The 11,073-nt window shown below is 36.7% G+C and overlaps 1 protein-coding gene across 2 annotated transcripts in view; it reads left to right on the plus strand.

Moving 5' to 3' along the window:
- The window catches only part of TBC1D22A (TBC1 domain family member 22A), a 165,135-nt gene extending 161,390 nt beyond the window's left edge, over window positions 1–3,745 (plus strand). For both annotated transcript variants that reach the window (XM_082076234.1, XM_082076235.1), the window contains exon 13: window positions 466–3,745. In XM_082076234.1, coding sequence (XP_081932360.1) covers window positions 466–594 — 129 coding nt within the window. In that variant the 3' untranslated portion in view covers window positions 595–3,745. The remainder of the gene's footprint in view (window positions 1–465) is intronic.
- Window positions 3,746–11,073: the final 7,328 nt, after the last annotated feature.

Below are 11,073 nucleotides of genomic sequence, written 5' to 3' on the forward strand. Positions count from 1 at the left end.
CTTAGAAGTCTAATGGGATGGTTCTGATACGTTATGTGTGAGTTCTTGTTTTTCTGAGTATGACAAGGAGTCTCTATCCGTGATTGGGTGCACCAGTAGTGATATAATCGTACAAGAGCAAGTAAGGGTACATAGAATTTACACACTTGGGCAGCATGCCTTGCTTTCACTCCTACTATTTACAGAGCAAGTGAATTCACACCCTTTTTTTTTTTTTAATGTTATTTTTCTCAACGTTAGAAAATAACCATGGTTATCTACAATTACTAGCTGGTTTCTGAACTGGAAGATTGGATAGCAAGTATTTCTGTAAAAGCTACAGGAAAATCCCTAAACTTAATGGGATCTCAGGTTTGTTTGGGATGCTGACGTACTACATGAGTGATTCCTTATAAATACTAATTGTGTAATTTATTGCTATTACACTGGTATTTTAATGTCTTTTTTCTTTTTCTCTCCATCTAGGAATTGCTGATATTTTTACAAAATTTGCCCACAGTACACTGGGGAGATGAAGAAATTAGTGTACTCCTAGCAGAGGCCTACAGACTGAAGTTTGCATTTGCAGATGCTCCCAATCATTACAAGAAGTGAATACAGAGAGCTAGAAATCATTAAGACCAACGTGTTCTGCAGTATTATGGCATCTGTTGTTCTCATTCTGCTTTCAGCTCATTGATCTTTCATTTGAATTAAGGTGACCATTAAAATTCTGTTAGAATTTGCAAAATGAGAACAGAATACCAAAGAAATGGACAAAGCAGGATATCAAGCATTGAATAAACTTAAAAGTGAACTTTTTTGCTTAGCATGAAAAATGAGTTCAGCAGTCTATCACTTACTTTTCTTTTTTTTCCCTTTGTCTAATTAGGAGAACTGTAGTCTGTCTAATTTAGGTTGAGCAATTTTTCTATGTACCTAAGACTTAAAACTATTTATGGTATGATTTTGTTGTTACGTCGGTGTCACCTGCCATGATTGTATCAGCCAGTTTTGGTCAGTAAAAGTTATTTACTTCCAGTGGGAAAAAGAACTTCTCATAGTTGTAAGACCATATGAGCCAGCAAGGCCTGCTTTTCGAGGACTGGTTATAACTCAGAGGCATTGGTGTTCGCACACCATCTGTTGTTTTTTGGTGGAATTCAGTTAGAATACTTCAGTAACGTAAGAATATAGAAAGTTGCAATGGAATTTGTGACATTTTCTAAACATTACTCAGTCTTGCAGAGTGCCGCAGAAGCTTTTTAGCCCAACAAAGGAGTTGCTTAAAGCCGAAGACTCATCTATAACACTAAAATAAATCCCTCCCTGTGTGTTTTGAAGCATTTTTAAAATATCAAATGAAATAGAAGGCATGGTCCTGTCAAAGTAATTAAAGCTTTTCTTTCAAGGACTTTCAATTTGTCATCATGAAAGTTCACTTTTAAGAAATGTATTAAGAAGCTTGGTTTACAAAGCAAGATATATTTTTATCTCAATTGTTGCCTTATTCTCCATTTCTAGCAGGTTAGAAAAAGAAAAAGCTTTCCAAAGCTTATTTGTTGAATTATTTAATACTTTTTTTTCTGAGTATTCAGAGGAAGTGAGAAGATAGTTCCCAATAACAATAACAGTAACTATATACTCAGATCACTCATGTCATTAACAGAATACAAATTCTCTATGACTTTATAGAATGAAATTAATGTTTCTTCATATAATTATGGCATACTGAACAATTCCTTAAAACTTACATAATTTAAGTGCACTATTTATTTTCAAAAAATCTTTTCAGATAAGAATTCTGATGTTGCTCTGTTGGATGTAAATAACTCACACTAATTTGTGCCTACCCTACACATACAGGTTATTAAGGGTGAGAGTGGCAATAAGCAATATACTGGAAGCTCAAAATTGTTATTCCTCAGTTCAGTTCTCAAGTTGCACATTGTACAAAAAGTGTAGTGTGCTTTTAAGTTTGGGAAATAAAAGGTCTTCAAGGGGTTTTCTCTTATGACTTGTTATTGGAAGATTATTTTCAAGTTCTTAAAAAATATGCAGATAGGAATTTTGAAGAAAGCTTTTCTAGATGTGTTAGTTACATTCCTTGTTTCAGGGGCCTTAGTTCTTGACACCGACTTTATAATAATTAGGTGTTTCAGGGTTGATAGAAATAAGTATATTTTAGCCAACATGTGATTATGAGATCTGTATTTTAAAATTATATGAAATCTTTGGTAGAAGAGGAAAAAAATGGCTGAATTCAGAAGCAGGTGTGTTTGGTGACTAGGATGCATTTCTGCTCTGCTGGCATCAGCCAGGGTTTTCAGTTACGGTGGAGACAAGTTCAGGCCTCCTGGATCGCTGTGTTTGTGCCCAGCGTGTGTAGTGGGTCTGTGTTTCTTAAACGTCCCTATACTGTGTTTTGTAACTTCAGTTCATGTTCTAATGTATCACAATTTATGTTTTATGTTTACAAAGAATGTCATATTGTGCCTAACAGAATATCTACCAATAACAGAATAAAAGAAACCTGAAATTTATTACCATTTGCTTTAAACTTAGTATCTACAATCATTTGTTAATAGAAATGCATATTATTGTAACTAGAGAAGACACACAGCATTAAGTGCACAATGTTGTAAGGGTTTTCTAGAATTAACTCTTTTCTATTAAGATGTTATTTAGGTAGTTACATGTAACACGGAAGGTTGACCCAAAGTTGTCTACTGTGTCAGATGCTCCTGCATAGCATTTATGGGGCTGGTTATATATAAAGTTTCCTCCATCGGGTCCACAGAAGTTGTCTGCCATGTCTTCCGAATTCAACAGGTACCTCTTACTTCCTTTGGAAGAAAGTATTACCATGAGAGGTCACATTTACTATTGTGTCTGCGTCAGAAGTTGAATATTGTACTTGAGCACATTGCTTTTTAAGCATAGTGGGAAGTTTCCTGATATAATAGCAATGCTTATTTATGTAGATGTAGACTTTTCTGGAAAATATGATATAGATATATAAAAAACATATATCTATACAGATAGGAATAGTTTTCAGTAAATAGAAGGAAAACATTTACGTAATATTTCAAATTATCAATACTTTAAATTTACATTAAATATTTCATTTTATTTTTTAAAAAAACACCTTACATTTAACGATTCTACATCTCAGGTGAAATGTCATTCCAAACAAAGTATTGCATAGAAAAGGAAATAACATTATTATTACATCCCATGTACTTTTTGGGTTTTTTTAAATCCAGGGTTCTGAATATTATTAAATTCCTTTGTAATATGTATTTTCTTATGAAGGAGGCATCTTGACACATCACTAGTGAAACTAGGCAGTGATTTCCTAGAACTCATGTCAAATATTGAAATTTAAGTGTCTAAAATATGTGTTAAAGCATTTCTGTAATAAAAAATTAAACAATGTACAATATAAAATAAAGATTTATGACTGCAGTATTTGGAAAATGTAAATAATAAACAAATAGTTAACTATGTAAATACAGAACATGCAATAGGATAGGAATGTATTTGAAATCTTATGTGACTCTGTAATATGTTATAAGAAATTAGTTTCATTATTTTTTGGCTTGGTTCCTTATGGAAAGGCCCAATAATTTGTTTGTTCCTTCAGAATTACAGAAGTATCTGAAGTTCCATTGTATGCTTCTGACAAATATTAACACTGAGGCACTGGTTAAAACTGTAAAAGTGATGAAAGATGAGGAAATAAATGCATATTTCTGAAGTGCTATATAGAGTGGAAAGTGTTATTTCTTCTTTTCATCAAGCGCATTGCATACTACATCATAGTGTGCTTTTGGTGTTTATGTTTTTTGGTCTCAGACCCCTATATCACAAGAGCAAATGCAGTAGCAAAACCTCTGCGCTCTTTTACGTTTCTGAAACTCTCTGCCCTTGTATCGTGTAGATTTTGCAAGTTAATAAGACAGACAACTTGCAAAGGAATGTATCTGCATATTTCATATACATACAGGATTACTGAGCATTTTCTGCAAAAAAAACAGGTGAAGCTAAACTGGGCACCACAGGAGAATTAACCCTGGGGGGCAGGTGGAGCAGATCAGGGCAAAGCAAACAAAGGAGGTACTGAATTCTGTGTGTCTCTGGAGATGAGGAAGGAGAGGAACGTTCAGCTCTTGGGGGGGAAACAGTGCAAGATAGTGATAGCACCAATGAGATCTGGCATTTTAAGGATTATTTAAGTGGATTAACAAGCAAGGAGAGATGTTCTGTATGTATGGGGAGTTCAAGTCCCTTATGTCAAGAAGGCTAGTGGGAGACTTCCAGTAATCCAGGTGAGTCTGGTGAGAAAATGTACAAGTCTGGTTATGTGGAAGGCAAAATTAATAACTTCTCTGTTTAAAACTACACACAGAATTCAGGGAAAAAAAAGACACGATGCAATGGGCAATATTTCTGTTATGTACTTGAGATATTATGAATTGTAATCGTGCTGGTTTCTCACCTTTAATGAAATTTCTGTTTCTTCATCTGCTATAGATCCTGCAGAAAATCAGCAAGGGCTGATTTTTCACATGACTATGTCAAAAGCAGAAGAGATGAAGAAGGTGGAGTAACAGTCCTGAGCTCTCACAAGGGACAGGCTAGGAGACACAGCTGTAAGCTCTTCATTTGTTGATTTTCTTGGACAAAAGCAGTCCTAGATATTTGTCTTATGTCCTGGGAAGATTATCCCACAATTAAAAATGTGAAATGCAACAGAAAGGACTTTCCAGAAATCTGATCTGCATTTCAGGTCACATCCTCCTTGAAAACTGTGAACAGGAAGGTCAGTGTTCTGCAGTGCTTTAAATTCTTGGGAGCTGGGAAAAGCATGTGTGGTGGAAAAGATCCCAAATCCAGCAGTCACTCAGGCTGGATGTTGTGCCATGGGCAAGGATTCCAGATTGAGTGCTTCTAATCACTGCATGATGGAGAGTGAAGTTTCTGAGCAATTCCAAATCATTTGCATTTTTGCAAGTTAAAGCTAGAATCTTGCATCCCATCTAATTCCTTAAGCTTAGTGTAGCTGAGGCAGCACTGGAGTAAATAATTAAATTGCTATGGTACCATATCGAAGAACCTTGTAACATTCAAAGTCTTCTGTATGCATCCACATTTGTGTCAAGACCTGTGCCAGAAATGGGACTGAGATGTGTTACTGCAAAAAGCCTCTCGAAGACAGGTGCTCTGAAACTTAGACTTTTTTTGACTGAAATAATTTCCTACGAGCTTCCAAATCAGAGTTAATGTGCACAGTCAGTAAAGCACAGTTCTTTGAACTAGACTTCCATATTTATGCTTATGATCAAGCTTCCTCAACATAGGCACAAGCTTGATTCTGAACTACAGTACAGGTATTCATTTTGTTCCTAATACAGAATTGTCTAGAAAGATAAGTCAGAAAAAGCCCAAATTTCTAACTGAAGTCTACTGCAATGTGTGTTGGTCTGCCTTCATTGTCAGATTAATCAAGATTTAGTGTACATATTTGCTTTGATTTTCCTGTTATGTATCCTTCACAACTGAGATTTCATTTCTGTGAGACCTGGACTTTGGGGACAAATCCACTTTATTCTGGAAATTTCATATCCAACCATCACTCACCTCTACCTACTCAGAGATCCTTCTAATGGGAAGAAGAACAATTCTGAATTTCAGAGCTATGGAAAAAAATAATGAAAACAAAGAGGGAGAATAGGAGAGCATTACTCCCATTAATTTCTGATTTCCAGAAAGGATGAAGACAGTGCACTTATTGGAGTGTTTGGTCAACTTCATCCTCAAGCTTGGGATGCAGAGCCTGACATTGAGCTTTTGAAATTCAGGTTATTATTTTAATATATTTCCATCTTCCTACAGAAATAACTGAGATTTCCAGTGAATAGTTCCAGCTACCAGCCCATTTGATGAATGCTGTTCATTCTTTTAGCAGCAGCAGAAATGTAGAATACGTAGCTGTCATGAGAGCTCACAGGAGGTAACAAGATTCCCAGGCTTATCAATAGTTAGATGACTATCTCACTCATGAAATGTCATTTTGACAACTAAGGCAACTCAACAGTCTTGGCAATTTTTCATCACTTTTGATCTAAAAATAAGTCAGCAACTCCAGCTCAAAGTGGTGCTTGTAGAAGCACTTTTAGACTGTTGTTAACAGCAGGCTATATATCTGGAGAAAAAAAATTTAGTACTATACCTACCTGATCAAGTTAAAATTTATCCTAGGACATCAACGAGTATTTGCTGCAACCTTACAGAATATATTATCTCATGCAAATAAATAATTCAGCTTTTGCATGCAGGAGTGAATAAAGTTGACACATCACTAAAGAAAAGGTTTTGTTGTAATATTTTTTCCCAGATATTTTACCATTATTGCATCAGTGAGAAATGTTATGTAAGTTTGAAAAAGGAGTATATTTCTCTCCATTGCTGTCATCAAAATTCTGGGCAGCAGGCATCTTCTTGTTCAGGTGAAGCAGCTATTACATTCTCGGTACAGAGGGTACTCGAGAAACTTTATGTGAATGTTTTGATGGTAAGGACCAGCCGGTTGTTAAATTTACAGTCACTCTCTGTGATGTAAAAGTTGTGATAATTCAGATCATGCTGGCTGAAACTATTTCTGTTATGCACAAAAGAATACAAAGAAAAAAGTTCATCTTTCCCTATCCAAGGACACCTGTTTGTTTATGGAAGCTTGTATTCATTGCGGAAATGCTCTGAAAATAACATCTAATAAACACTGTTAAATCAGTTCAAGTTAAAAGCAATTGTAGCCAGCAAAGGATACCCAAATCCAACAAGCGTTCCACAGGAAGATTGGTAAGTACAAAATAACTGACCCGACGGGGATGTCTGTGGACAACAGAAGAGTAAGCATTGGTTAAGTAGTCACTTTGTTTTATTTATGCAAGTTATTATCTTCCCAGTTTAGATGTAAGCATCGTCGTTTACAAATTTTGAAGTGGCTGTTATCAATTTTAATTTGAAATAGCATTACTGGACATACATTAGAAAGAATCATAAATTCTCTCAGACGCAATTTTAAAATGCACACTTGAGGTTCAAATTTTATGTTACTCATGGCCCAAATAAGCTGTAATCTGAAGGACACATTGACTTGTTTGTTGCAGCTACTGTACTGTAACGTCAACCTTACTTAGCTATGCTTTAGCTCCAGCTAGATAGCGGTTCAGCCCATTAGCTTGCTGTTTATATTTGCTATCTTTCCTGCTGTGAATAAACTATAGCCCTGTAGCACAGCCAGAGATAAAACTTAATATCCTTGCATACAAATTGAAATGAGTGGAAAAAGAAATGTTGACAAATTACTTCATTTTAAAATGGGATCTTTGCAATGGGATCTTCTTCCCACCACTTGCTAGGTAAATAAATATTATAGGCTGCTAAGTAAAATGTATGGGGCACAATTTCCCATTCTGTCTCACCGAAAGTAATGGTAATGGTAGGATTTACACTTCCTACTTAAGTAGCATCCAAGCTATATCATCTGTTTCCCAGACAGTAAGGAAGATGAAGATCCTGCCTCACAGAATGGACCCTGTATTTGTTGGTGTCCTGGTGAAAGTGCTGAACGCTACAGGGAAGTGTCAGCTGGGACAGTAATATCTGACAGGAGTGGGAACTGGAGAAATGTCCAGAGGAGGTCCTGCTTGGCTGACCAGATTCCCAAACCACAAATCAGTGTGAAACTGTGTTCACTTTATATACCTGCATATTTCTCTAGAAGACAGAAAAACTGTGTCAGCAACAAAATGGCTCGATTGTGCCCTGTGTTCTTTAAAAAAAACAACTAGTAACCCACCAGTAACGTATTATCAACCCACAGGAGAAACAGAATAACTTCATTGTTGTGAAACTAAACTGTTGAAGAATACTGGCATCAAGCAACAGTAATAGCAATTTAAAAATCTGAGACTATTGTTTAAGTTTAGCATGAGTTCAACAGCTATTTGAAACATTCTTGCATATGACAGAGGGTGACATGCAGTGTTTGCATGTCAGAGGTTGGACTGTTTCTCAAAGCTTTTTAAACTTTACATTAATCTCTATGGATGCGGTTGTGTTGGTTTTCCACGTCAGGAGAAAAGGCTTTAGAACAGGCGGCTTTGGAAATGCCAAGTCTCCATGTCGTCCTCACTTCAGTTAGCTAGACCCATCTCTGTATCAAAGAGCCCAACAAAGCCACTATAAGTCGCTGTTCCTCAAGTAAATTAATAACATTAATCTTTTGTCTTGCCACTTGCATATATTGATTGTATCGTATACAACTTTCTTGTGGAGTATTGATGTAGAAAGTTTCTGTAAGGCAGCAACGGTACTCTCTTAATTTCAAATTATCCACTAGATCAAGAAAAAACTATTATACATCAAGTTTTATTGAGCAAGAACATTGTGAAGCTGCATCCTTTCATTCTGAATTGCTTTCAGTTCATTAGACTGCTCTGAGCTCTTCATGTAGGTCCTGTTAGACTCCTTTCTGACAATCAGGACAACCCCAACTTGCATCTGATCTAGGAGATACCAGAAATGGTTGGAAGAAAACAATGGTTAGATGGAATAGGCACCATAATTGGTAACATACCGTGGAACTCACCTAAGGTACTTAGCTGGTATCTATACAGGATGCATTAATATAGCTACAATAAATAGAAGTTTGGTTTCACGCAGCATAAATTTGGGGTCCTGAGGCCCAGCATATCTAAGAATACGTATCTTGGACAATCAGTGATTAGTAAATGCTACCAGCTATGTTTTAAACTCAGTTCAAAGAAAAACCTCTGGGAAACATTTGTGTGTACTTTTGGATTTTTTAGTTGAATCCAGTTTTGCACCTTAAGTGTTAGAACTGTTAAACCATCTTCCTAGTCTGTCATATTATGTGGTCACTTTATATCGTATGCAGTAAATATATTTGAGCATTTAGTAATAGCACAAGCTTCAATCTCCACTTTTATAGCAGCTTTTTTTTTATTTCCTTTTGGCTTTTAAGGCATTCGAACAGGAGCTGCAGAACGGGGAAGTGATAGAGCCTCAGCTGCTGGCTTATTGAAAGCAAGTGATTTTAACTTCAGAAGTAACTGCTAGGTTTCTTTCTTGGTTTGCCTCAGTGAAAGGGAGTGTAATTTTAGGGTCTGAAATCAGGTTCCAGTACTGAGATTCCTTTTTATTAAAGAAAAGAAACAAATTGGGGTAAAAAGGAGAAAAAAAAAAAAAGTAAAAAAAACCCCAATGCTGATACATCTGAAGCAGTCCACGGCATAAGAGCTGCCAGTATCTGCGTGGAGACTAAGTGTTGCTTATGTTTAAAGTGCAAATTAAATTCCTCTCTAGAGAAATGAAGTAGCTCAAAGCTATGAAAATCTCATACATGAACAAGGACTATTAATGAAACTGCCAGTTAAGACAACTGATGGAATAAATGCGGCAGAGGAAGAAGACTGAAATTTATGGTGACTAGGCAAAATAGATCAATGGAAACAAAATACATCTGGAATTTCCCAACCTACAACAGGAGATGAAGAGAAATAGCCTGAAAACCATCCAAAGACAAAAATACTACTCTGTTTTGAAGAAGAAGAAAAAAGAAAATTAAGAAAAGACAAAATTAATCTGACTGGATAATCCATTGAAAGGAAAGCAGACCAATACATCTCTAACTCAAATAAAGATACTGGCATCATTTGTACCACCTTGGATAGCAGTACAAAGGAAGAGAGAAAGCAAAGCATATTTTGAGGCAGCTGTGTTGTCACCCAAAGAGGTATTATTCACACTACCCAATTTCAAGCAGCTAGCTTGCTGCCTACATTACTCAGCTGATCTCTTTAGGTTGCTTCCACAGACCACGAAGAGGCAAAGATACAGAGGGAGCTGACAGCCTCTAACCTACCTCCTGCTCCCAGTCACCCTGGGGAAGAAACGTGCTAAGAGTTGAGATGGACCCGTCAGCTACATGAAAATGGGCAACAGGAACACCCCCCCCCCCCCCGCCCCCCGCCATTTCTGTGGGAAAATTTAAAGAAAGAGCTGGCATAACTCTTCTGCCTTTTGAATTAGTATTGTCTACAGGAGCTTTTCCTTATCAAGAAAGCCACTCTCTTGTTCAGTTAGGGATTCCTGTATTATGGCTCTTACAATTCACTAATATGCTCTAATATTTCAGGAAAAAATGCATACTTTTGAAAAATGCAGTAATTTACATTGTTGGACACAGATAGTGGTGGCCACTATTTTGATTCAGTGTTTTGAGGTGAATGCATGCTGGTATGATGGTGTCAAAATCAAAGTATGTAAAAAATAAGAGATTTTTCCATGGTTCTAGCTAAACCCTAATGATTCCCTGAAATTAAAATGTATGTCTGGTGCTACAGTCCTTCAAATAATTTTATGAGAAGTGACTGTTACCTTGAAACATTTCTTTCTTTACCCTGCTCTGCTTGACAGGAATTTTACTGATTTTATGAAAGGTGGAGGTACAAAATCTTACCAGACCAGCCTTGGGAGTAGCAAAACCTCTTGGGGAATGTACTTCTTTGTTTCTTCTGACTTGTGTTCACTGCATAAGCAGAAAAGCCAGTTAGGAGGAGCCAGCCCCGCTATTTTTATTGCTATGTGTTTTGCAAGTCTAAGCTTCTCTATTTCTTCCTAATTAAAAATGTTATCAATACATTCTGGATGATTGAAACAGAGTTTTGGCAGAGTTGCTATTTGACAAAATTTTGTTAAAAATAATGATCTCCAAATCTCTGGAGACGTGTTTCTGGGCTCCAAATGCCAGGGCTGTAAAAACACTTCGGAGCTGGTACACGGGAGGGCGCATCTATCCTACAATTGCGAAGAGCTGGGAGCCGCACTCTCAGCAATCAGCTCCTGAGCAGTAACCCTTTATTTCTGAGCATACAAAAGAAGACTTTAACAAACAAGTCTCCAGCTATAACAAGAGGATGGTAAAAATAACCGCAGTCCAAACCCTTGTGCCATGCAGGGAGAGTTAAATTACAAGCCAGCCTTCAGAAACTACTCACTTTC

The sequence above is a fragment of the Streptopelia decaocto genome (assembly GCF_964273445.1).
Source record: "Streptopelia decaocto genome assembly, chromosome: 1".
Lineage (NCBI taxonomy): Eukaryota > Metazoa > Chordata > Aves > Columbiformes > Columbidae > Streptopelia > Streptopelia decaocto.